Here is a 27,800-nt window from a genome sequence, read left to right as displayed (position 1 = left end):
AGTTTCCCAGCCATAGCCTGTTGGGAGCAGAAATAGTTCCTTTCTAGCAACCCTGTTCTGTTCAGTTATGTGCTACAAGCAGCCCAGGAAAAGTATGACATTGGTGTGAATGCCACAGTGGATCCAAAGGTGTGACAACTAGAGCTATCAATAATGTCTCACAAGTAAATGCTTTCTCATTCTTTTTTTTTTTTTAAGATTTATTTATTTAGTTGAAAGGCAGAGATACGGAGAGGAAGAGGGAAGGGGAGGGGGGAGGGGAGGGAGAGGGGGAGAGAGAATATCTTTCATCTGCTGGTTCACTCCCCAAATGGCTACAATGGCTGGATCTAGGCCAGCCTGAAGCCAGGGGCCAGGAGCTTATTCTGGGTTTCCCATGTGGTTGCAAGGGGCTCCAGGACTTGGGTCACTTCCACTCCTTTCTCAGGCACATCCGCATGGAGCTGGATCAGAAGTGGAGCAACCAGGATTCAAAGGAGCACCCATATGGGATGCCAGCGCTGCAGGTGGTAGCTTAAACCACTATACCACAGCACCAGCCCCTTTCTCATTCTTTACCTCAGTTAGTCTCACAACAGTGGGACACCTGGGGGTATGTGATTGTGTGTGTGCCTGTGTGTACAACATAATGAAGGTAGCATAATTATGGAAATGTATGTAGTCATACAGGTAAAATTATACATATATAATGAATCATATATGCATGTAATCATTATGTGCACTTAACATCTAAATATGTAACATCTACATACAAAATTTTAGAGATAGATTGGTTCATTTCAAGTCAGTTTGTTTACAAGAAAAGATTTCTGGGGGCCAGAACTGTGGCACAGTGGGTACAGCCACCACCTGAGATGCCAGCATCCCATATTGGCACTGGTTTGTGTCCCAGCTGCTCCACTTCTGATCCAGCTCTTGTTAATGGCCTGAGAAAGCAGCAGAAGATGACCCAAGTGTTTGGTCCCTGCCACCCATGTTGGAGACCTAGAGGAAGCCCCTGGCTCCTGGCTTGTACCTGGCTCAGCCATGGCCATTGTGGTCATCTGGGGAGTGAACCAGTGGATGGAAGATCGATCTCTCTCTCTCTCTCTCTCTCTCTCTAACTCTTTCATATAAGTAACTCTTTTTAAAAATTTTCTATACATGTACATTCACAAAAATGTAAATTCAACATTCTTAATTTATTTTCATGTATTTGAAGGGCAGAAATAAAGAGATGGATGGAGACAGGCAGCAAGAGATCTTCTATCTTCTGGTTCACTCCCCCAAATGCCTGCAACAGCCAATGCCGGACTAGACCAAAGCAGGAGCTCAGAACTCAATTCAGATCTCCAATAAGGGTGGAAGTGGCCCAATTATCTGAGCCACAATGTGCTGCTTCCCAGGTAGTGCATTAGCAAGAAATTGGAATTGGAATTGAGGCTAGAACTTGAACCAGGCACTCCTATATGGGATGTGAGCATCCAAAGTGGCATCCTAACAAGGGGACAAAATACTCAGCCCTAGATTCAATTCCTGATATGGCCACTTGCCAAATTTCTATATAATTTATATCAATAATAAAAAGATAATCAACCGGTGCCATGGCTCACTAGGCTAATTCTCTGCCTGTGGTGCTGGCACCCAGGGTTCTAGTCCCAGTTGGGGCGCCAGTTCTGTCCCAGTTGCTCCTCTTCCAGTCTAGCTCTCTGCTGTGGCCCGGGAAGGCAGTGGAAAACGGCCCAAGTCCTTGGGCCCTGCACCCGCATGGGAGACCAGGAGGAAGCACCTGGCTCCTGGCTTCAGATCGGCGCAGCCCACTGGCCGTAGCAGCCATTTGGGGGTTGAACCAACGGAAGAAAGACCTTTCTCTCTGTCTCTCTCTCTCATTGTCTAACTCTGCCTGTCAAAAAAAAAAAAAAAAAAAAAGATAATCAAGTGAATGGACTGTGTAAATTGGAAATCTCTAGACACATGTTAATTATTATTACTACATTTACCACTATACCACATGCCAACTATTTTCAGGTGTCTCTGTTCAGCTTTACCAAAACACAGAGATCACAAATCAGAAAGTAGAACAAAGAGAGTGGAGCATGATATTAAAAAAAAAAAAAAAGCTTAAGATAATCATTAAAATAAACGTAAGTGGATGCCACAGACCTCAGTTTATACAAAGCAAGGGCCAGCCATTTCAAGAACTATCAGTCCTACAAGTTATACTATATTTATAGAAATAAATCTGAGCATATACATCTAGAATAAGAACAGAGAAAAGTAGAAAAAAATTAATGAACCCAGGTACACCAGTAAGAATTCTAATTCTGGAGTGGGTGTTTGACCAAGTGGTGAAGACACACTTAGGACATCCCGTATCTGAGTGCCTGGGTTTGAGTCCTAGCCCTGCTTTCAATTCCAACTTCCTGCTAATATTCACTCCAAGAGGCAGCAGATGATGGCTCAAGTACTTGGATTCTGGCCATCCCTGTGGGAGACCAGAGGGAGTTCCAGGCTCCTGGCTTTAGCCTCACCCAGTACTGCTGGTGACTCTCCATTTACAGAATGAACCACGAAATGGAACATCTCTTGATCTCTCTCTCCGACTCTCTCTCTCTCTCTCACTTGCTCTCTCTTTCACTCCCTCTCTCTTTCTCTCCCTTTCAAATAAAAAAAAAAATCTAGTTCCAACTGGAAGCCCAGTTGACACTAAAGGATGTCTTTATTATTCGCTAGGGAATTGCGAATTCTCTTTATTTCTTCATCTTGACCTTCAGGCATTTCTTAGCTCTTCTGAGACTTTGCAGAAAGAATTCCGGAAAGTTTCTTAATACAAGTTAGAGTCTTTCATTACACAATAGAATTAAGCTTTTAACTGCAGATGATCTGATGCTAAAATTCATCTTAAAAGACACACAAATACTGGAGCCTCACTATGCAATAGCAGTGCTGAGTAGAAAGTTCCATGCACTGAGGGAGGAGGATGGTGTGGAAGAGATGTATGCATGAGAAAACTCAGTTCCTGAAACCTGAACACCAGTGAAATTAGTCAGTAGGACGGGGTGGAGAGGCATATATACCCACACATATTGAAAGCAGGATTTCAAACATATATTTGCACACTGATACCGTCTGGATATGGTTCAGAATGGCACTATTGAGGTGTCAGAAACTTTAAGAGGTGGGATCTAGTAGAAGGCGGTTAGATCACTGGAGGCTCCACAATTGAAAGGGATTAATGTAGTTTTCACAGGACCCCAGTGAAGTTCACCACAAGAGCAGGCTGCTACAAAAGAGCAAGCCTGGCCCCTGAATCCCTTGATTCCTGTCTTGGCCATGATTGCTCTGTCTCTGTCCCTCTTTCACCTGTGTTCCCATCATGACACCATTCACTGTGTTGTGATTGAGCCAAAAGGTTTTCACATGAAATCAAACCAATGGGGCCACCCAATTTGGGATTTTCAACCTCCAAAACTAAGAGCAAAGGAAACCTATATCCTTTGTATGTTACCCAGCTGCAGATATTTTGTTATAGCAACCAAAACTAGAGTAATATAAACATCATGTTCATACCAGAATTATGCACAATTCCCCAAAGCTGGAAGCAACGTAAGAGTCTACAAACAGATGGCTGAGTAAATGTATAAATAAAATATGAAATATATGCATCTATATATGTATGGACATGTATATATATTATAAATATATATAGTACTTCAAGAATTTGTGAAAAATTAAAAGACAAGTTTTATTTAAGCACAAAAAAATTTTGAAGTTTGTACATACAAGGGTTCTTCAAAAAGTTCACAGAAAAAAATGCATATAATGAAAAATACGTTTGCACCAAAATAAACTTGTGTTTTAACTCCATTTTCCCACAGAATTTTTGAAGTACCCTTATTTAAATGGTTTTAACCAAGTTAAAACAATTGCTGCCTTTGGGAAGAAAAGAGAGAACAATACTGCATGACTTTGCCTACAACTCCTCCTACTTCTGCCACCAAAGAATTAAGACAAAGGGAAATGATTTTTAACTATTCATGTATAATATTCATGTTAAGAATGCTATTATTGAATTAGAACCCAAAATCCAAGGCAGATTCCATTAAATGTGCATTAAAAAACAGATATGTTTGAAACGTTTGCAGTTGCCAAGTGTGATCTGAGGACCAGCAGCACCAGCATCTGGGAGTTTGTTAGAAATGCACTCTTGGGGCCAGCACTGTGGTGTAAGCACAGTGCCACAATGCCAGCATCCCAAATGGGTGCCGGATCAAATCTTGCCTGCTCGACTCCCAATCTAGCTCCCTGCTGATGTGCCTGGGAAAGCAGTGGAAGATGGCCCGTCTTTGGTCATGTACCCATGCTGGAGACTCAGATGGAGTCTGGGTTCCTGGCTTCAGCCTGGCCCAGCCCTGGCTGTTCAAACAATTTTGGGGAGTGAACCAGCAGATGAAAGATATCTCTCTCTTTCTTTCTCTGTCCCTCCCTTTCTCTGTAACTCTGCCTTTTATATAAATAAAACTTGAAAAGAAGGAAAGAAAAGAAATGTAGACTCTCAATTCCACCAACACAGATAAAATAAGAATCTGCAGTTTATCAAGATTCCCAGGTGATTCAATCATCTACCAAAGTTTGAAAAGCACTGTTGTAACACATTTTTAAGAATTACAAATTACATATACACACAAAATCACTTGATCAGCTGAGATGGAAAGAAAACATGTCATTAAAGTTGCCTTATTGTACTGTGAGTTAAATTAAGAAAAGGTCGATGCTTTACTTTAAGTTCTCAAAAATTATTAAAGCCAAATCTATTTATTTATTGCCTTTAACCCTGAAAAATGTTTAAACTGAACAACATATCTGAATTAATATGTTGTTGACAGTATTACTTGAAAACGTTATCCAGCAGGTTTCATAGAAATGAAGTGTTCTGAAAAGCAGAGACCAATTTCAAAGCTCTGATTAAGTATATGGCGACAGATTTGATAAGTTTGAAATTCCAATAATTCATCATTTCAGCGTAACTAATAAACAATCCTAACAATAAATTTTCTACACAAAGTATTGACCCTCATAAACATCTAACAAGAAAATTCTGGTCACTGGTAATGTGAGAAAAACCAGTACAGCAAACTGAATACACATAATGTTATACTAGAACAGCAAAAAAAGTCCCAATATGTTCACTAAATACAAAGCATAAAAATTCAACATCTCTAAGTATCCAAAATATAAAATGGAATAAGAGAGAGTTCATATTTGGAATAAGAAGGCTTTCCCAGTAGGATCTTTTCAATATGATTTTGTTCTAATGTATCTCTCCTCATTACCTCTCAAGTAGTTTGATTCAGCACTGTTTACAATTAAGACTTGAAACCAAAACTAAACTTGTGATAGAGATATTAAAATCTAGTGACGGTACAGATAAGCAGAAATGACTGGAAGGGAAAAAAGGAATAAGTTTATCTCTGACACCAGGGCTTACTTGGCTAGAAAACATTTTGTCCACTTAATGACATCTTCAACAGTTGTTGGAATCTCTGCCTGCTTTCATTTTGCAAAAGCTCTGGATTTGGCAATCATAAAAATAAATAAAACTGACTCAACAAAATCAAATACTATTTTATAAGTGCAGAGTGAACCCAACCTAAGGTTTGGCTTTTTGTTTTTGAAATTAATGCTAATTTTAGGTAATCATTCAGAGACACCCCCCAGAGGTTTATGTGAACTCATCAATAGCAAAATAATATTTATTCATGTTTTTAAGAGCAAGGAAGAAAGTCTTTAAGCTGCTGACTCATTTGCCACATTCCACATGTCCACCTAATATTCCTGTTACCCAGATGAGAACAGAGCTAGAAATAACACCTCACTCCACAACAGATTAAAGGTGAGATATTTTCAGAAATTCCACTACTGGGTATATACCCAAAAGACTTGCACACAATCTATCAAAGAGATATCTAAACCACCATGTTTATAGCAGCACCGTTCACAACAGCCAAAATCTGGAACGAACCAAGGCATTCATCACCACCAGATGACTGGATAAATAAAATGTGGCATATATTTACAATGGAATATTATTCAGCCATAAAAATTAATGAAATTCTACCATTTGCAGCAAAATGGATATAACTGGAGGACATCATGTTTAGTGAAATAAGCCAGACCCAAAAAGACAAATACCACATAATCACCCTTAGATGTGGGAGCTAAAATTTAAACAACAAAGAAATGTGTGTACCAGTATTGCTGCAAATAGTTTTATAAAGCTTTACTGTATACTTTTGTCAAACCAGGTCAAACCAGTGCTTAAGAATGTTATACTAAGGCCGGCGCTGTGTCACAGCAGGTTAACGCCCTGGCCTGAAGCACCAGCATCCCATATGGGTGCCATTTCTAATCCCGGCTGCTCTGCTTCCAATCCAGCTCTCTGCTATGGCCTAGGAAAGCAGTAGAAGATGGCCCAAGTCCTTGGGCCCCTGCACCCATGTGGGAGACTGGAAGCAGCTCATGGCTCCTGGCTTTGGATCGGCACAGCTCCAGCCATTGAAGCCATCTGTGGAGTGAACCACTGGATGGAAGACCTCTCTCTCTCTCTGCCTATCCTCTCTCCATGTAATTCTGACTTTCAAATAAATAGATAAATCTTAAAAAAATGTTATACTACTATAGTTTTAATGATTTATGGTTACTTTAAAATTTACTGTAAGTGGGTGAAATGGTCATTTTTCCATTCAATTATTGTTTATAGATGCCACTAAACTAGGGTCTTTCTGCTCTTTACTAATTAAAATTCTTATTCACTAAAGTATTAGGCTTTTTTACTATAATTTAATTTTAAAATGTTATCTCAAAAACATAAAAAAGAGGGGAAGGAGAAGGAAAGAGGGTAGGGAAGAAGGGAGAGAGGAGAAAAGTAATATCATTATGTTTTTAGAATTGTATCTATAAATCACATTGAATCTGTTAAAAACTAAAATTGAAATTAAAATAACAAAGAGGTGATTTATTTGACTCTTGGTTCTCTATTGAGGTGACTATGACTTATTAGGACTGGATTTGGGGTACACAGGTGAGGTCTTAAGGGATGAATAACTTCACAAATATCTTAACTCATTCTGTCAGTCAGATGGAACAACAGTTAACAGTTTGTTAAGCAAAACAAGAGTGACAAAGAACGTAAAACAGGTATAACAGATATCTTGTACCTTTCGTAAAAGTTGTAAGAATCAAGGAGCTGGGATAAACATCTGCAGGTTTCAGCAACTGTAAGTCAAAACAATTTGAATGGTAAATGTTTTTATCTCGGAAGAAAGCTACACTGAAAGGTTTTACTCTGCTGCAAATGTGGGAGCCAAAAAGCTAGATACTCAGGGACCGCCTGCGAGCTGTGACTGGGTCTGCATCTAAATGCCTACTGCCACCAGTCCTGTGAAAACAGTGGACAAGAGCTGGGAGCACAATCGGGGCAGAACTGACCACACCTTACAAGGGAATCTGCTTTGTTGGTCCCAGTAAGCTAAAACTCTAGAATATCCAAAAGAATTATTAATGGTCAAAGGAATGCTTCGATCTCCAGATAGAAGATCTGAGCCCCCCACACATACACTGCCACCTCTCACCATTATCCAAATACTACACTTGACTTCCTTTCAAATTAATTCAACTTCGTCCGGTCATGAAATTAAGACTCAGTAAACATGCAAATAGCTCTATGTTCTTCTTAAAGCTATTTTTTGCCTTAGTCTTGAACAGCTAAATTTATATGCTTTCCAAAGTACAAAACATAAACATCATAAGTGGTCTCCTGTGGTCCCCAGGGACAAGTAAGAGCACCTGAAAGTGCACAGAATCACAGAAAAATAAAGAACATACTCCATAGACAGTAGCTTTTTCATTTAGACAGACAGCTGTTTGCTTCAGCAAAATCTAGGTCCTTTAGAAGACAGTGTCAACTTTATTGCTTTTTGAAATGCTATGTAAAACATAGAACTTTACAATCTGTACATTAGGCAATTTTCATCTTTAAGTTTAAATATATTTACTGGTAAGAAAAAGTACATGCATAGGAATATACAGAATTTCTAGAAATCATCATCATTTACATTAGAAATTTCTTTATACAAACATCTTCACTTTTAAAAAACATTAACAAATAGCAAGAACCCTCTGAGACTACAGAAAATCCAGCTTTCCAGTTAGCAGCTTTCATTGAGAGACATGAGTGATGGCAGATGAAGGCCTCTTAAGAATAGACTCAACAGAAAACGACAGCGGCTCATTTACTGCGAGTTTTGTTCCAACTTGTTTGGCTACAAAAAGGTCTTTGGCACATCTATCTATTGTAAATGTGTACTTCTGGTTTTCCTTGACTAAACATTCTCTGTGTTTCTTTGGGGTCTCTTCAAAGGCCTCTTTGACAAATGGGGTTTTCAACTCGGGGCCTGATTTGTCATGAAGCGTTTGCTGGAACAACGAGTGGAATGGATTATGTTTAAGTGGCAGAGGGTGCCTGCTGTTTTCTTTGCTGATCTTGGTTAAGACGTGCCCTTGAGCAGCCAGGGAGTCCGTGTCAACAATTGGAGAGAAATTCCGCTGGGGTGGGGAGAATGCAGACCTATCGGGGACAGCCTGGTGAGCCTGAAGGTCACTTCTGGAGGTCTGGACCTCGGGCATGTGAGGCAGCACCAGGGAACCTCCCAGTTTCATCGGCATCACGTCATGGTCTGCACCGTGTTCATCCGGGACTCGTGTCCCCTTGAAGTCCCAGCTGGTCCCAGGTTTCAGGGCTTGCACTGAGGTGGTAGCATTTAGGAGGCATTGTTGGTAGAGGAGGGTGTCACTAATGGGGCCACACTTGGGCCACACTAAAAACCTTGAAGACAAGGGATACTGTCTGTAAGTTGTGGCCACACTTACATTAGAAGAAATTAGTTCCATATTCCCAGACCCTGAATACTGCATGGTTAGATCAAGGCAGGTGGGCAAAAAACTGCAGAAGTCTTTGCTTGCTGGTTCCACCGGGGTGGGGCTATAAGGACTCTTGTAGGAGTTGTAGTCAGGTCCAGGCACCATGCGGTTAGGCAGGAACAAAGCAGCAGCTTGGGAGGTTTCCAACATTTCCCTCTCTTTATATTCTCTCTCCAGCATAATGTTCTCCAACTCTTTATCAGCAAAGGCCCTTCTTTTCCTCATCCTGTCACTAACTGGGGGAGGCAGAGGTAAAGTTCCTCCTAGGTAAGTCTCCGCGGGAATGGGACGATAGCCTAAAATGAGCACACATGGCACAGGAAAGAGATTAACATCTAGGGAAGAAAGATCCCAAAGCCAGCAGGCAACAGAAACACTACAAATGTGCAGAGCAACGATTTTCAGTTCTATATTATGAATATTTTTATACAGAAAGCAAAAGTATAGGCACAATTTTAAATATTTCCCTTTGGAAGGAAGAATATCCATATTTTAACTTTGTCATTGTTGTTTTTGTTGCTAGAGGTTTGTTTGCTTGCCTGCTTTGATGAGGGTATTTTATTGATTGAAATTTTAATATTTTAATGTTCTTCCCCGGCCCCTGTACAATAAGGCTGTTCATGTAGTTTCAATCAATGTTTCATTATCCAAGTCATCTTTTCATTATTAAAAAAAAGATATCTATACCTAGATCTGATGTCACTTATTTTCTAAAGATGGCTCATTATGTACACATTGCTACAGTTGTAGAATAATCCAAGGAGAACTAGGAAAAAAAGAGAAAGAGAGTTAAAGAAAACTGGCAAGGAGGAAAAGAAAAAGATTAAGGAAACAGAGAAGCATAGAAAATTGAAAAGAGATGTTAACTAGTCAGTCACACTCTGCAGTGAGCAATTTAACCAGGCCCTTCCCTGGCTACTGCTACAAATAAAACAAAGAGAGGTGATATTCCCTACATACTGAAAATAATCAGTCCAAAACATCTTTCTCAAGCTCTAATCAGGTTGGCCAGATGCCAATATGGTTGAACAGCTATCGTTAGAACATAGATTAAGTCATTGCACTTTTCATGACTAGAGACAAAATCAAAAGCAAAGACTAGTGTAACCTAAATAGAATTCCTGATGGCATGAAATACTTTGAGTATTTCATCACACCCAAGCACTCACCACTATCAATGTTTGAAGGATCCATTATATTTGTGCTTATATAGTGACAAACCCATCATACTCATTTGCAAATAAAATAAAATGTGAAAACTAACATTTCTATTTCTACTGTAAGTTTTTGCCAGGAAGTTATTTACTTAAATTTATTATTTCATTTAGTATTTGTATTTCTCAAGATGCTTTGGCACAATTTCAATTTATCAATGTGGCCCCTACGGCTATAAATCTGTTTACCAGTTCATAACCAACTTAATTTTTAATTCATGAGAAACAACTGTGGAGTTAGAAGTACATACACAGTACAGGGTGAGACAGGAATAAACCTTAAAACCTTCCCAGAACCAACCAAATAAATTAAAAGTCACAAAAGAAAAAACAAATTCAAATGTCTAACTTAAAAAAAATGCACTTTTCAATCTGAATTTCACTAAATGGCAATGATTAAAGCAACCATAAATTTTATTTAATCGTAAGAAAAATTTTAAAGACAACAATAAAAGGTAGTCAATATATTATCTAGCAAGACAATACATAAATCCCATTCCTAAATAGAGATGCTTTTAAGAGTTAGTAATATTTTAAGGAAAATTAATGTATTACCAGGCTTCACAGAAAGTGGACTGAGACTTCACAGCGCTCAGATTTAATCTACACTTCTCTTGATTGATTTAAAACCTTTTTTAGGCTTCTGCAACCTCGATAGTCAAAAATGGTGAAATGAAATGTGGAACAAGAGCAATCATCTAGATAATGCAGGAAGGAAAACAGTACAATGAAACAGAATGGGGTCTGAGGTTGAACACTCAGTTAAGAGGTCTTTATTGGCCAAGAGCAGCTGTTAAATTCCTCATTTAACTCTACTCATTTAGCTCCTGCCAACGACTAAGGAAAGCATATGTGGTTTTTTGTTATTGTTGTCCTTTTTTATTTCTTTCCTTCTGTCCAGGACATCTGCTCCTGGCTCACTTGGCAGTGTATGTTAGTTACTGGGGCAAATTTCACATCACTTCATGCTGACGGGTTAACTGTGAGGCCACAGAATCATCAAGATTCTCAAAGTGACGGTGACAAAAACCTTGGCAGGTGTTTGAGCCCTATTTTCTCTGGTCTTGACCTCCTTTGAAGAGGAGGGCGCTAATAAAGAGTGTGGAAGCCTCAGACGGTTTCTTCACAGGTTAACAGAAACGCCATGTGGCTAAACGAGAACTGCAGTTCAACTCAGCCAAACCAACCAAAGGATCGATTTTGCGTCGCGTTACCTTCCAAAATGCTTTTGGCCAACAAGCTGGGCGCCCTGACTTGCCTCTGGTACACGGCCTTGCGCTCGAAATTATTCTGTTTCCCAGAAAGCCCCTTTTTGTCCTGGAAACATAAGAAACACAATCAGTGAGAGAAAACAAGACAAGAGAGGCGTCGGAAGATCGTCTGAAACCACTCCCCTGTTTGAATGTACTGATTTTCCCCATGCCTGGTGAAAACTGACGCCAAATGAGGTAATGTCACCCCTTCGTCTCTGGGCGGCAAGCTGCAGGGCCCTCCTCCATCTGCCCCTGGCCTCTGCCCAGACTCGCCCACAGAGGGTCTGGGACCAGAAGCAAGGCGACACCTGGAGCGAAGAGGACTGCGGCCCTCAGTTTTGGCCCGGGAGTTCACGCGTTGGGCGGAAGGAGCCCAGATCCTATCGGACGGCGACCGTAGGCAGGGGTCCCCTGCAATTGGTCAGAGGGCTGGCCTGCTGGCCAGCGAGGGCACAATCATAAGGGTCTCTGGGTGCGGCTGCAAACTGCACATTGTTCCTGGTACAAGGCTTTTGGAGACCACCAGGCACGCCGGACAAAGGGATCCCTGGCTGTCACCACCTGGCTGAGCGGATTCTCCATCCAACCCAGCGGGTTGCCGAAACGGCAGCAGACGCAGGGCGCGGGACTGCCCAGGAGCCTGAGGCCCTCTGGCTCTCAAGGCTTTCCGTGCGGGTCCTTCAGCCTGTGTGGCGATCCCTTCCGCTCGCCCTGAGTCTGGGAGGAGGCCCCGAGAAGCCTCTCGGCGGTCGACGCGCAGGGGAGCACGGGGAAGGACAAGAAAAAGCCATCTCCTCCAGGAAACCCGCACAGTGGGAGGCCGCGGCGCGAAGCCGCAGACAGCTCGCCCGCCAGCGCCACTCGGGCCGTCCGCGCGCATCGCGCGACCTCGGGCTGAGGGCACCTCGCTGCGCACGCACTCTTGACCCATCCTTAGAATGGACAGCACGTGCTGCCCATCCCCAACGGCCCGGTGCCCAGGGCAGCACCGAGGGCACCGTGCGCGCCTCAGTACTGCTGGACGCCCGGGGAACCGGACCAAGCCGTCTCTTCCACCAGCCCCCCAGCATCACCAATATAAACTTAAGGATTAAAAAATAAATAAATAAAAATAAAACGACGTTCTCGACACGTCCCAAACGCGCCTGCCCACTTTCAAGACCTGCTTAACACAAAAGATTTCTCTGCCGAATTCCGCCCCCTCCGCGACGCCCGCGGCTTTCTCCCTCCCGACCCCGCAGGCCCGTGAGGGCCGGGAAGCGTCCTCGCCGCCCTTCCTGGGACGTACTCTGCGCCGCCAGGCCCGCTCCCCGCCGGCTCCCCGGGTACGCACCTCGGTGGCCTGCTGCCTCCGGAGCGCCACCTGGGCGGCCATGACACGCTGCCGCTCCACCACCAGCAGGCAGTTGGCGCACTGGCAGTCGCGCCAGCGGCAGAAGCGCTTGTGGCCCTTGAGGCACGACACCACGCCGTGGTTGCGGCAGCGCGCGCACTTGGGCGTGCGGCTCAGCTTGCGCGGCTCCGCGACGCCCCCCGCGTTCGCGGCGCGCTCCGAGGCCCCGGCTGCGGCGGGCAAGGCCGGCGGCGCCGGCGCAGGCCTGGGCAGCTGTCTTCCCTGCGACTCCGGCCGGCCCGGCACCTCCTGCGGCGTGCCCGCCTCCTCGCCATAGCCCTCTTCCTCCGCGTCTTCCTCCGCGTCGTCTTCCTCTTCGTCGTCCTCGCCGTCGGCCGGCGGCGGGCTGGGTCCGGGCGGCGTGGACGGAGGCCCCCCGCAGCCGTCCTCCTCCAGCTCCAGGCTCTCCACGTCGATCTCCCAGTCTCCAGCGGCCGGGCCTGCCTGTCGGTCGGCCATAGTGCGCAATGCCTGGCTCCGGCTCGCGATCTAGGACCGCAGTCTAGAGAGACACAGAGACCCAAAGATCCATCGGCCGCCGTCAGGAACCGTCACCGAGCCTCGGGCCCCAGAGCTTCTGGCCTGCTTGCCTCCACCCTGGAGTTACCCTTTATTCTCTCCATGCCCCTTATGTCCAGACCACACGTGCCCAGGGATCCAAACTCAACAAGGATTATTATTATTATTGGTGTTTTGTGAGCACCTGACCTTTAACAGAGCCCCGTGTGACTCTACCCAGGTTTATTGTACAAGTTCCTAGATAAATCATGAGCACACACGCAAAATTCTTGTGTTCAACTAGGCTGACCTAGGACACTTGTCAGCCTTCTCCACAGCCGTCTTAAACGGCCGTGAAGAATATGCGATGTCAATGAAATCATTATTCCTCATTACAACACAGTACCTCCCAAGGCCCCTCATCCACCTACACACCACCAGGACCTTCCTTGGAACTCTCCCCTAATCTCCCCAAAATCCACTGGTAACCAAAGTTCCACTGTCATCAGCGCCCCACGGGACGCTAGCCACAAAGCTGCAGATGCCAGCCTAGCATCAACAGCACTTGGACGCACAGGGCTGCGCCGCACGGGACCTACGACTGACATCTTCTTGAAGTATCAAAGCCTAACAACCGGCAAGGAAAGGTGGCTCCTGCCCTTGACCCTCCCGGAGACCCCAGTAGGCATCACAACACTCACCAAGACTTTGCAGCCCCGGCGAGCAGCCGCGTCAAAGGATATCCAGCTTTGGGATCTGGCTGTCAGGCTGCTAGCAGCAAAGGCAAACGGAAACCCAGTTCGCCACTCCGGTCACGAAATTGGGGGCGGGCAGCTGTACAGGGGACTTAAGGGGTGAGAAGGGCGGGGAGTAGGCGACTTAAGTTCTCAGTGACCTAGCCCCACACACATCCCGAGCTCTTCAAAGGTGAAACTGGTCCTCTGCAGCCTCGCGTGCTTCTGAGGTCACTTTCGGCTTCCTCTGACCCAAGCCGGGCCGGGAAGGTGCCGGGCCTAGCTCAGATGACCGGCTCCTAGGGCAGGCGGGCGGGCGGGAGCGGCTGCGTGCAGCGCAGTGCCACTCGCTGCAGTCTCCAGCCGCCGCCGCGCCCCTCCCTAGTATTATCCGCTCGGGCCTCCGAGCTCCGTGCCCTCTGATTGGATGGTCGTCAGGCGGTGTGCACGCCTATTGGCCGACGCGCGCCGGCCGGCCGCCCTCCGCCTCCCCGCGATCGATCCACGCGCTCCTCCCCGCCGCGCTCTGCCAGAGTCCGCCCGCTGGGCCTTCGCTACAACCGGGTCTCCCGTGCCGAAGCTAACCCCGAAGAGTGAGGCGCCTGCTGCGGGTTGAAGAGTCGCCTACCTCGCGGAGACACACTCTTAGAAATCGCGCTGTCCACAGCAGAAGGTAATTAAAAGTGAGGCAGAGATCAGAAAGGCTATCGTTGGTCCCTTGAAATCAGCACCAACAGTGTTTCTGCGACCCAATCATTAACCCAGAGTTGAGCGCGGACAGGAGGCCTCTGATGGGCGCGCCGTAGCTCCTTCCTTTCTCCTGTTTATAGAGTAACTCGGTCGTTACCTTGCATCTCTGCGTTCAGCCTACAAACGACCTGTGGCTGTGTGTGTGCGGCTAGTTCCGTTCATCCCTGAAGCGCAAACTGGTTCCTCTTTAACTTTCATCGGATTCGTGAGGAAGGTGGCCAAATCAACCACCAGTCACATTATTATTTTTTTTCTACATCAATCAACGGCTGGTTCAGTTCATTTTCGGAAGAAAGGAAATGCACGCCATTAAGAGACTTATGTATATTATATTTGCTCTAAGACTACATGTGAACAAGATTTTTTTTTCTTAAAAAAAGATTGCTTTTAGCGTGCACGAATATATTTATAAACAAAGTGACCCTTCAAGCGTCTCCCTCAAAAATCCTTCATGAAAACATTCAAAACAAAGTTCCATTTCCAACATACTGAAAAAAGGAATTCGTTTTCGCGTTTCAGTGCTGCCTTCTCTTTCTTGAACTAAATTTACAATCACATAGACGCTGGCATAGTTGCAGTTTTAAGTACCCACGGCCCCTCGCGTAGGGTGGGTTTAAGAGACAGATTAGGAAGTTGCACATGGCTGCACCGCGCACACAGTGGTCCCGCTGTACCTGTCTGCTGGAGGAAGGGAACTGCTGCCGTGGTTCTCACGTTGCTTCTCTTTGAGCCCGTGAAAAGGTGAAAAGTTAACGATGCTCCGGAAAACAGGGACAAAGGCGATTGAGGAGGAATGACCGAGAGACGAAGGCAGCCGCGTGGGGAAGTTCTCCCCCTGGGGCCCCGGCACTGGATTCCCATCCTTAGGAGTGCTCCTTCAGGACGGCTTGCAGTGCCCACCGAAGCTAATTCCCTTGGGCTCCTCAGTGTCTCTGGGCGTCTTGGAAGAGGTGCTGGCTGGGACACGGGAGTAAGGGCCACACGGCCCGTGGGTGTCTCCCCCTTAGCACCACCAAATAACACGCTTCAGCTTTTGCATTTTCCTCCACTCATCAATGTGCTTTGTATTCACGCACGTTGGAGAGCTCGAATTCTTGACCAAAGCAGAAATGTGTTCTCCTCCCGAAATCTTCAGAGATCCAGAGGGGAGCCTGGGGTCTCGCAGTAGTCCGGAGGGGAGCAGTTAACTGGCCAGCACCACAGTCCTAACTCGGCCTCTGTGGGTATGCGGATTAATTGTACTAGGCTAGCATCCTTTCTGACGATAGTACCCGTCCTTAGGCGCAGGCTTCCTGGAACAAGACTCAGCACGTTTTTATCAATCATTCTGGTTTTTCCTAGCGTCTCCCCCTGCTAAGCCACACTTCTGCCTTTACAAACCGGCGTTTGGGTGCCTCTGCCGCGCACCATGCATGCGCGGGCCGTGAGCGCACGGCGCTGGGCAGGCTGTTCTGTTATTTTATTTATGGCTTATACCGCCGGGCGTGGGGTAAGGAGTTCAAGTCATTAGCGCTTCACCAGCGATTTTTAAATATTAAGGAATCAAATCAAGACAGCGAGTTTGCTAGCTCCGAGTAACTAAGACGGAGGGGAAAGCGGGCCCGGGGGAGGGGACGGAGCAGGAGAGGAAAACGGGTGTGAACGGCCGAATCTCCTAAACTGAAAGTAAACCAGGAGCCCACACGCCCTGGAACTAGTTTGAGCTTCGAAGACTACTATAAAAAGAAGGAAACAAGTGGGGTTTGTGTACAGTAAACCACGCCGGCTGAAGCAAGACCTGAGGTTGGACTGGACCGAGAGGACCAGGCCTTCCCAAAGTTCCGATGGAAAGGGGCGGGCCTTCCTCCAGAGCGCGTCTTCGGGCCCGGAGGTGGGGAGGGCGGCGCCCCAGGGCTTCCCAGGAGTTCAGGGCCCAGAATTCGCCGTCCTGCATTTCCCCAGCCCTGGCAAGCCGCGCGAAACAACCCCACAGCGCCCTCCGTCCACTTGCCCCCTTCCCGCACCCCATCTGCAGCTGCAGTCAGGATCCAGCTGAACTGTACTCCAGCCCGCTGCCCTGAAGGCCCCCAGGGAACCTCGAGGCCAGCAACCTCTGGGACGATAAGGGAGTGGAGGTCCTCCCGAGACCTCCGAAATTGATCGAGAAATTATGTGTATTTTTCTGGGGTGGGGGCAGCAGGGATGATCCTAGCTTTTGATCGAATTGTGAAACGAATTCACGGTTGCCCAAACTGCTCAGTAAACTAAATATTCAGGAAATAGGGGCCAAAGAACCTGGGTTCAAATTGATCGTTCCACGGAGTACGTGTCTTTGGTCAGTTGTTTTCGGGCGCCCGGGATGCTTCATCTGCAAAATGGGGAGACCAGCCACGACTTGACCCAGCTCGTTGTGAAGACTCAATAATCGCGACACTAGGACGTCTTCGCATACTAGAAGCTCCGATTAAGTCCTGAGTCCGCTCCGGAGAGGGTGCTACTTCTTGCAGCCCAGGGAGGCCCCTGCCCGCTAGACGGACAGGCGAAGGCGCAGGGAATCCTGCTCTCCGCAGGTCCTTCTCTTAAAAGGGATCTGGTGGGACTGAAGACTTCGGAGGTGGGGAAACAGAGAAGTTCTTTTGACTTGTAAACCGACACCAAATTGCAAGGTACCATTCCGAGTCCCTCTTGCAAATTACAAAGCAGCGGGGGCCCCCGCAGAGGACTCAGCCCCGGGGAGCTCGGTGAGGGCGGCCGGCAGGGTGTGCTTCTCTCCTAGCTGGCCGCTGAGCGTAGTGTGGGCGGGTTCACCCTCTGCCTCCCTCTCTCTCTCCTAAATGTCTCTCATCCTGCACCCTTTCCCGTTAGGGCACCGCGCAGACCCACGCAGTGGGAAGCCTTCCTTTAGCCAAATTAAAAAAGGGAACCCCAACAGAATGATTCTTTTTCTTTTCTTGCTAAGGGTTTTCCTCTCTCTCTCTCTCTCTCTCTCTCTCTCTCTCTACCCCTCTAAAAATAAAGGAGGGAAACCTGTTTCAAGTAGGCTCCTGCTCATCAATCCAATTCCTCGCGACAATCCCACCTGGCTGGCAGCTTGGCCATGCAACAGGCTTGGATCCTTCCCGCGCAACTGTCTGGGTGCCCCGCGGCACCCCGCGCCTTTAAGCCCCGTCGCCCAGCGCGGATTCTGTAAGCTGCACTTCAACTGGAATCGGAGCTCCGCGTCCCAGAGTTCGACCCGCTTGATACAGTGCGGGATTTGCCATGCCTCGTCCGGAAAACGTCGAGCAGGGTCCTTAATCATCCTTTGTGCCTCACTAGCCTCAACTGCAAAGAGAATTTAACCTCAAAAACAATGACCCCTTGGAGCCCTGGCCCGCGCGTAGGGAGCTTTCAGTACCAGAGAGTTATTGTAGTATTTCTATTATCGCGCTTTTATTTTTATAGCAGCCTTTATTGAGATATTATCCACACATCATGCTTATTCCCTCCCTTAAAAATGCACAGGGAAGCGGTGAGCATCGTTGGTCCCAGTGCCTGCTCACAGCCTCGGCTCTGCTTCCTATTTCAGCTTCCTGCTGATGCGCACTGTTGGAGGCAGCAATAGTGGTAATGCACTTGGTAATGGTCCAAGTGCTTGGGCCCCTGCCACCCACGTGGGAGACCCTGATGATGTTCCTGGCTCCTGATTTCGGCCTGGCCCAGCCCTGGCTGATGTGGACTTTTGGAGGCGTGGATCTGTTGGTGGAAGGTCGCTCTCCTCTCTCTCTCCCTCAACGTGTGTGCCTTTCACGTGTTTGTTTAAAAAAGACAAAGTGTACAAGTCAGTGTCCCTAAATTACATGTGCCCCATTTCGGGACAAACTATGAAGCACTCCTGCTTTCAGATACTATTGCCGAGCTGCCAGGAGCTTGGAACATTCCATTTCCCATTGTTGCCATTCTAACTCCCGCCATCTGGCTGCGGGGAGCTCGGAGCGGGAGAAATTGGAGGCCCGATTTCCTCCCAGCCCCGCCGCACTTCCAGCTCCTGGGGCCTGGAGATGAGGAAGGGGGGCCGCGAGGAGCTGCGCCCGCTGCCGCCTGCCCGCCCCTCCCCCCCACCCCTGCGCCGCCTCACCACCTGCCGAGAGCGCGCAGGCGGCAGGTAAGGCGCTTCTCCCTTGACCGCTACGCTCTGATTCCTCCAGAGATGACCCCGGGTACACCTCCTCTGCAGAAAGCTACTCTCAGCGTTGTACCGCCTCGCGACTCTGACTCGCGGTGGACGCGGCGAAATAAATAATCCCAGATGGGACTACCGAGAGATGATTTCCCAATGTACTTTGCGTAATCAAATATACGACCTGTCACAAGCCACAGGGGCGGTGCGGAGGAGAGCTCGCGGGGGATGGCTGCTGTCCTCCGTGCTCAGAGAAGACTCCCTGGCCGGCTTCGCGTGTCCAAGACGCTGGGAGAAAAAAGGATGAGGCGGGTTGGGTCTCTCTCCGACGGAGGCAGGGCTGAAGTTATGGCTGTTTAGGACCGGAAGGGATCCTGGTAGTCCACGCTCCGTGGTTTACAAGCGGAAAGGGAAAATGTGGGAGCACACGGCAACTAAGTGGGCTGCGCCGTCCCAGGAGTCCACAGCAACCTCCCCTGCAGGGCGGTGCCTCCGTTCAGTTTTGCCCACTGTGCCCATTGCGGCGGGCCGCGCGGTCAGATGCAGGGAGTGCAGAGCGACCACCCGCCCAGAGCTTTCTGGAGACCCTGCCAGCTTGCGGGCCCATCCTCCGCGCTGGGGAACGCGGGTCAGTTCGCTTGGGGGTCATGGGGCAGCCAGGAGATGAGGCAACCGCAGACTTCCTTAACCTCTCAGTAGCCGTTCCAAGAGGTCCTCGGGGGAGGTGCTATCAGGACCTGGGTTCCACCGCAGGGGCGGTGGTCTTGTTCCAGAAGGCAGTGGTGAGAGGGCTACTGTCTTGGTGAGGCACCCGGGGATGCGCTGGGCACCGCAGCCCCCTCAGGACTAACTGAAGAGAGAAGGTCATAACCCTGAGAACTTTCCACCCCTGCTCCTATCCCAGGTCATCGTGTAACAATTCGAGGGGGGGGGGGGGGCCAGATCTGACCCATTCTCAAATCACTCTCCGTATTTTCCCAACAGTCCAGCCACCAGGTGGGAACCAGGAAAGGGAGAGGGAAGCCAGGTGTTGCTGGGCAGGTACTGTGGTGGCAATTTAACCCCTTCCCTGAATCAGCCACTGAGCACACCACTCCACCTTCTTGGGCCAGGGTGTTAACCCGCTACGCCACAACGCCAGCCCCAAGATCCAGTAATTTCTAAGTTCTCTGCCCAATACTAACATCTGTAATAAATGCTGCCTTCATGCCCTGGCCTGAAGTTGCGGCATCCCATATGGGCGCCGGTTCTAGTTCCGGCTGCTCCTCCTACGATCCAGCTCTCTGCTATGGCCTGGGATAGCAACAGAGGATGGCCCAAGTCCTCGGGCCCCTGCACCTACGTGGGAGACCTGGAAGAGGCTCCTGACTTCGGATAGGCTCAGCTCCGGCTGTTGCGGCCATCTGGGGAGTGAACCAACAGATGGAAGACCTCTCTCTCTGTCTCTACCTCTCTGTAACTCTTTCAAATAAAAAAAATTATTTAAAAAAATGCTGTTTTCTCTATAATGGGCTGCATGTTCAGGTAACAAGACCCAGGGCACGAAGAAAGTCCAGGGACACAGGGAGGACGAAAAAAGGAGGCAGATGGGACAAAAAAGGCAATTTCTGCCACTTTGGTGACATTTCTGCTTCTCTGTAGTTCTGCCATTGACCCTATCCCATCGGAAGCCCAGTGAACAATGTGAAAAACACACCAGATCTGCCTACCAGTGAAAACATGGAGCTCTTCACAAAAGATTCAGCAAAGATTCCTTCAAGTAACAGGGTGGGTACCCACGCATCTCAAAGCTTCCACTACCCTATTGCTTCTAGATTAGGCCTGTTCCAGCTGGATTTTAAGCAAAACATCACCAGGTCTATTCAACAGGCCTCTTGAGCCCTGTCCTATGTGATGCTCATACTGGGGCCTGAGTTTGGGCTTCGATTTGGGCCAAAATATTTCCTTTGTTGTTAGCTGCAGGAAGTGGGCCTATTAGGCTCTCTGAAAAAAAAAAAAATTCTAGAAACATCCCTGTGCTGAAGGCGTACCCCAGCCTTGGGGAAGAGAGCTGCAGAACAGATGCTTCACGGTGTCTGTCCCAATGGCGTGGAGTGGAAGGGAGTGTGTAGGGGCTCGCCCTGTGTTTGGCTGTCTTTGGATAGCAGGGACTGTCCAGAATGTGAAATTCCAGGGACTAAACTGTGAGCCTGTGTCTTGCAGCCAGTTGGAAGAACACAGACACCTTTATGGAGTTCTGGATCTGTGAAGGGCAGGATTCTGTCCAGTGGTGAAATGAGCAGCAAAGGCAGTGAGATCCTCAAGGGGTCCTGCTCTTCTATTCTTGGGTTTCCCAACAAAAGTAACCCTTCACCTGGGGGCAGTTCCCCTGCTATCTCCCCCTTAAGCTTCTGCGAAATGAAGGAACTGAAGTGGAGCCTATTTCTAGGTGGGATGAGAAAATGGAAAAGGCTTGCAGGCTGGCATTTCCCCAGGGTTGTGTGGGGGAAGACAGAGGGGACAAGCAGGGACCAGCTGGGGCTGGAGCTCCTTAGATCCAGTCTCTATGTAAACTTGATTGTCAAGAGGAAATCGCTTTGAAAACGCTGACCCCAGAGCGCAGGCGGGTTTTCCAAAGGAGGGAGATGTGCAGTTGGGAGAGGGCGGGCAAGGGGACATGTCACTTGTTTCACACTGATTTAACGCGGCTAGAGTGCAGGTGCAAGAAATACCCGGCCCCTGTTCCTCCCAGCCACCAAGACCCCCTGAGCCCTGCACCCCTGCCCCTTCTTTCGCAGAAAATTTATTGACGAGGTGAAGCCAGGCTAACAAAACTGCAACCTCGGGCACTTCAGGCGCCACAAGAATGCTTTGATCCTTCCCCAGAGTCTAGCGGTCCCCAGGCGACAGCTTCGCCAAACGCCAGGGCTCCCCGCAGCCGGTCGCTGCTGCCGGCCCGACTTCCTAAACCCGGGGCCGCGAACGGCGGAAAGAGGCCACGCGGGGGCGCTGTGCGGCGAACCCGCAGACCCGCACTAGGGAGCCAGGTGCAGCCGCGGCGGGTGTCCGGTCTCGCCTGCCCCTTGCCCTCTGGTCTGCTTGCCGTGGACGGCCCACGGCGAGCGGTGGTCGGTGTGGCAGTTCGGAGGGGCATCGGTAGACTGAGGGGAGATTGCGGAGCTGTTCTGCGCGCCTGGAGGCTCAGACCACTGCTCCTTCCAGCCTTCTGGCGCGTTCTCCAAGGAATGGGGAGGGGCCCTTCTCGAGCTGAGTCTTGCGATGATTTTGCCAAGGCATCAGTCACCGTCGTTGAGGGCCCTCCGTTTAGCATGTTCGGAGCCAGACCCTTCCAGCTTGGCATTCCCGACCCTTCACATCTTTCATCCTCCAGTTACCCAAGCAGGTCCGGAGAAGCCGTCCTGTGGCGGGCACGGTTCTGGAAGCAATAGAACCCAGATTGCAACTCCCAGCAGGAGTCAACTGGAGTGGCGGATGAAAATGCTTCAGCTCTATACCACCCCCGATTGCCCTGGCCCCCAGGTTCCTCCTCCAGAAGAAGCTGCCTGCGTCTCCCATCGCCAGCGCACAGCTGCGGCAGAATGTCCTCGCCCCACTGCCAGGCCCAGGGGCCCCGTTTCCTGGTGCCTCGACGCTCTCCCCTCCACACCCTCCTCTCCGGCATAGCTCTCCGTGCAGAAATGGTTTTGAGGAACACAACGCTTTTCCTGAGGCCACCAGGTTTTCTGAACAGGACTTTAGAGCCAAGGAGAGATTTAAAGTTTGGCGGCAGCAAATGACCCTAAAGACAAATGGGTGCGTGGCAGAGGTGACAGGAAGCTGTGCAGACCAGCCTGGGCTCTGAAAGCATGGAAGACCCCACATCATTTCTGGAGACCCAAGAATTTCTGCACAGTCCTAACCTAAGCTTCAGTTTCCTCATTTGTAAAATGGAAATAATAAATATTTTTCATTGCCTACATCAATAGTTTCCTAAGGTTCTAAGGTCAAAATGGGGAGGGGGGTGATTGAAATTCTTTGAAAATCAGAAAGATAGCCTGTTTTGTGGCACAGCAAGTAATGCCACAGCACTGACATCCCATATGAACCATCCCAGTCCCACTGTTCCATTTCCCATCCAGCTCCCCGCCAATGTGCCTGGAAAGGCAGTGGAAGATGGCCTAACTGCTTGGGCCCCTGCACCCATGTGGGAGAACCAGGAGTTCCAGGCTGCTGGCTTCAGCCTGACCCAGCACTGGCCACTGCTGCCACTTGGGCAGTGAACTAGCAAATAAAAGATTTATCTCCCTCTCTCTCTGTAACTCTGCCTTTCAAATACATAAACCCTTGAAAAAATTAAAAAGCATTTTGAGCATAAGGTATTCACGAGGTCTCCATGTCTTCATCTGTTGGCTTTCATGTTCAGACCATTATGTAACAGGTTAATAAATAAAAATAAGATTAAGTCCATGAGAGGCCACAGAGGGGAATACCAGGTGCTGTTTAATAAATGACTTTTAAGCAATGCCTTTCCCTCAGATGAAGTTGCCATTATATTCCTTCACTGGCCAACAGAAAATCCAACGCACCCCCTCCCTCCTGGCCAATGGGGAACAAGGATTCAGGTAGAATGTTTGCATGGACTTCTTTAGCACTGTGGAAGCGACTGGGAGGGAAATACTCCCACTTGGAAGAGGAGGCGGGATGCAGCATGGTAACAAAACCTTTCTGAGTCAACAGGTTGATCCCAATGCGTTTTGTTTCTCTTCCAAAGAAGTGTGGTGTTCCTGTGAAGGAAGGGAACGGCCCTGCCTCAGCTCTCCCTGTCTTAGTTGGCTAAGTCTGGATGCCCGTGGGAACTATAAGCTGCACTGCTTTCCTCCTCTTTCTTTTCCTTATTTTTTAATTACAGAAATTTTAAACAGTGCACAAATGTAGGCCAAGTAGTACACTATCCATTACTATAATCCAATAAATATCCACTATCGCTCTATATCTATATGGATATATAATCTCTTATAATAATCCATTAGCCAGATTCAACAATTGTCATTCTTTCTGCCCCTCCCAGGACACAAGAATGCTTCAGAAAGTCCACTCCATTTCTGTCAATTAAAACTGACAGCCCTGTTGACTGAGTGGGTAGATTTAGTTATAGCAATGGAATGGAATTTCGGGGACCTCAGACCTGATAGAACTTATCACCTTGCCATGAATCAAATGGATGAGATGCTCATTAACTGAGCCGCCAACATTATGCTAGTCGACTGGGGACAGAGACACAGGTAGCAGAAGTGAATGATGGCTAAAGAGTCTACAAACTGAATTCTGCACAGCTTGATTTTCTAACCAAGCTCGGAGCTTTCCTCTACAGTACACAGTAACTACCTCCTCCAAGGGTTTGAGATTGTTACACTGTCAGGGCTTAGAGTTTGCTCTGTTAGTAAAGAGTTGATCCAACCCTGGTTTTAGAACTGTGAACCTGTTGGATTCCTCCGCACTCAGAGGCTTTACCCTTTGGTCGGAGCAAAACACCTCTGGAGCCCAGCATGAGACCTCTCCAACTCCATCATGTTAGCAGCCACATCCTGGGATCTCAAAGAACAGGGTTGCTATCATTGCTGTTGTGTTTTATTTCTTGCAGTTTTTCTTCATCCCAGTTTGCACAATGCATGCAGACATCTGTGCACTTAACTTTCATCCACTTAGGAATTACAAAGTCAGTAGACTTGGCTTATCTTTTCCAAAAGAACTAGATCTGGCCTCAGGAAACAGTGCAATACATGAAAGCACGTAATCAAGTCTCCAGTTGCGGCTTTCTCTTTCGTATTCCCAGATGTGTTATTTGGCATACATATCTACAATGCAATAAATATTGATGGTTCCCTGATAAGTGGTGTTAAGAGTTGCTCAGCCAAAACCAAATTTTTTTCCTGCACTCTCTTTTAAAAATATGTCACTGGAGTTGTTGTCCTGAAATTGGTTTCTACTCTGGCAGCTTTATTTAAATGTCAACCAGATGCAGAGTTTCATTATAATGTTTTCCTATTTTTTAAAAAATTTTTATTTGTCCCTGCGGATGGTTGGTGCTTTAAAACATTTTTTAAAAATAAGTTTTTCTCTCTGTTCCCGACTGAAGATAAATTAGTGTAGGAGTCTGAACTTCCTCGCTTACCACATGTTCTAATTTTCCATTCTGGCTACAGCATCATGGTTCCTGAGTTTCAGATGTTATTAAAGTCAAGACACAAGTAGAAACAACCGTCTAATTGAGTGTAGCTTACTGTTTCTGTAATGGTGTCTCTTACATCACGGAAGGGAACTGTCAGTTCACCCTACATTGAGTTATACCCACGCTTCCATTCAAAGCTCCTGTTTTCACTCCTTTCCAAAAATATTATCCTTCTGGGATGAAATTTTTCATGCATAAACTCAGATTGATCAGTGATTTTTTTAAAGGAATTTGAAAAAAGTAATCCTTAGTTACTTGACGGAATTAATACACATATTAGTTTTAAGCTAATTTGCATATGTTGATAAATAGTGGTGTGTTTAGCCTGGAATAAGAAAGACTCTCCAAAGACTTAGGAGTAAAAGCAAAAGTAACCGGTTTGTTGATCATTTTAGATTACAGATTCCATAACAATATTAAATATGTAGGATGACAGAATTATTTCCATTTCTCTAAAGTATTCCAATAATTGTAAGTATTCATTGCTACAGGCATATATGTATTTGGGAGACTTTGATAAACTATAATTTTGTTATCACAGCTACAGAAAGATTTTTATTACTGTTTTTTTGAAATAACCTTTCTATTTAAAAAAAAACACAGGAAGTAAAAGAAGCTTTGGTTAATATGTGTTGTACACAGAAATATAAAATGAGTCCATTTTAGAATATTCACCTAAAATATTATATTGTGGATGTACAGCATTTTCTGGGAAGTTGTTTATTCTTTATTCTCAAATGTGGGATTCTGTCTAGAAATTTTGTTCCCATTACATGATAATGTGATTGACTTCAAATTTGCTTTTTTTAAAATTTTTTTTAATTAATTAATTTATTTTTACAGGCAGAGTGGACAGAGAGAGACAGAGAGAAAGGTCTTCCTTTGCCGTTGGTTCACCCTCCAATGGCCACCGCAGCCGGCGCACGGCGCTGATCTGAAGCCAGGAGCCACGTGCTTCTCCTGGTCTCCCATGGGGTGCAGGGCCCAAGTACTTGGGCCATCCTCCACTGCACTCCCGGGGCACAGCAGAGAGCTGGCCTGGAAGAGGGGCAACTGGGACAGAATCCGGCACCCCTACCGGGACTAGAACCGGGGTGCCGGCGCCGCAAGGCGGAGGATTAGCCTAGTGAGCCGCGGCGCCAGCTCGCCTTTTTTTTTTTTTTTTTTTTTTTAGTAATAATCAAGTTACATTTGCTTTTGTCTATAAGTTCAAAAGACATTAAAATTTATTTTTTTAAATTTATTTATTTATTTATTTGAGAGGTAGAGTTACAGTCAAAGAGACAGAGAGAAAGGTTTCACATAGCCCTACACCACAGCAGAGTCATGCTGAAATCTGGGGCAGCTGCTTACAGAAAATGGAGCGAAAACCTTGATATCCAACAATTCATTTCCTCAGTGAGAACAGAGCCTAAAGTGTGTGGACACTTGTACAAACGCATTTATTTTCACTCTCATTTTTGTTGTTTTCACTTCAGTCTCCTGAATAGCAAAAAACACTTAAAAGTGTTTCGTTTGTATGCAGTGAAGTTGTTTTGGGATTTTGTTTATTTCTAATTCAACGTTCCTGAGACTGTAAGAAGAACTTTAAGGCCATAGCATGATGGTGCTCCAGGATTCCAAGTAGTAACCAAATCGTCCTAATGGGTTTGAGAAATTCACATCCAGAGGGCAGTTGTGACATCAAGCTGAGTAATTCAGAGACTCAGACTGCTCTGCTTTTCACACTTGGGTCTGGGGAGGCAGGGAACAGGCCCCATCTCCACACAGACAGAAAGAGCCAATTCCCACAAGCAGTGATGCACTGACCTGACGGGGCCTCAGGGACCAGCAGAACACTTGCTCAATGCCTTTGTTAGGCCAGGCCAGCAGAGTGGTTTCTTGGCAAAGCACTATGTGAGACAGCTGAGACAGTCTGGACGAGGGGCCGTTGTCTCTGTCTCCATGGACTTGGGGTTGGGATAGACAGGTGGCTTGGACCAGCCTCGCTAAGCATGAAGCTCCTGATGTAACTAACGTTGATAGAACATAATAAAATTTATAAAACATAAAAATTACTGTTTTAATGCTCATTTTCAAGATGTTTATAAACTCTGTAGATCCAAAAAGACAGAGCTACAGGGAAAAAGGCAGAGACAGAGAGAGAGAGAGAGATGTCTTTCAACCACTGGTTCATTCCTCAAATGGCTGCAATGGCCAGAGCAGAGCCCATCTGAAGCCAGGAGCCAGGAGCTTCTTCTGGGTCTTTCATGTGGGTGCAGGGGCCCAAGGACTTGGGCCATCTTCTGCTGCTTTTCCAGGCTATAGCAGAGAGCTGGATCGGAAGTGGAGCAGCTGGGTCTCAAACCAGCGCCTGTATGGGATGCCAGCACTGCAGGTGGCAGCTTTACATTCTATGTCACAGTGCTGGCCCCAAGAAAGGTTTTAAAAGATAAGTTTTCCCCCTTCTTTTCAAGATAAAGGCACTGATGAGCTATGAAGTGATCAAAAGACTAAAAACTAAAATAAGAAAGACAAAAGAAGACAATAAGCTTGGATAAGTCCAACATTCTCTAACACTCTCTAACCAGCCTCTGTATAATCAAGTGTATTTTCTCTCTTTTTTAAAAAGTATTTATTTGAAAGGCAAAGAGAGAAATCCCCCATCTGCTGGT

At 47.1% G+C, this 27,800-nt stretch overlaps 1 protein-coding gene across 12 annotated transcripts in view; it reads right to left on the bottom strand.

Annotated features, from left to right (window-relative positions):
• Positions 1-27,800, bottom strand: part of DMRT2 (doublesex and mab-3 related transcription factor 2) — a 204,562-nt gene that overhangs the window by 146,593 nt on the left and 30,169 nt on the right. For 3 of the 12 annotated variants that reach the window (XR_007924194.2, XR_011379714.1, XR_011379713.1), the window contains exons 1-5: positions 14,018-18,828; positions 12,759-13,320; positions 11,387-11,489; positions 9,646-9,724; positions 7,197-7,254 (exon numbers count right to left, since the gene is read on the bottom strand). Coding sequence is in view for 8 of the 12 variants with exons in the window: in XM_002708186.5 (XP_002708232.1) it covers positions 8,197-9,254; positions 11,387-11,489; positions 12,759-13,277 (1,680 nt within the window). In the remaining 4 variants the exon portion in view is untranslated. The other 9 variants (XR_011379712.1, XM_070051283.1, XM_051858417.2 and 6 more) reach the window with 7 other exon arrangements.

Source organism: Oryctolagus cuniculus, chromosome 1 (genome assembly GCF_964237555.1).
Source record: "Oryctolagus cuniculus chromosome 1, mOryCun1.1, whole genome shotgun sequence".
Taxonomy (NCBI): Eukaryota; Metazoa; Chordata; class Mammalia; order Lagomorpha; family Leporidae; genus Oryctolagus; species Oryctolagus cuniculus.
Note: the sequence above shows the minus strand (reverse complement) of the source record. Positions and strands in the feature narration are given on the sequence as shown.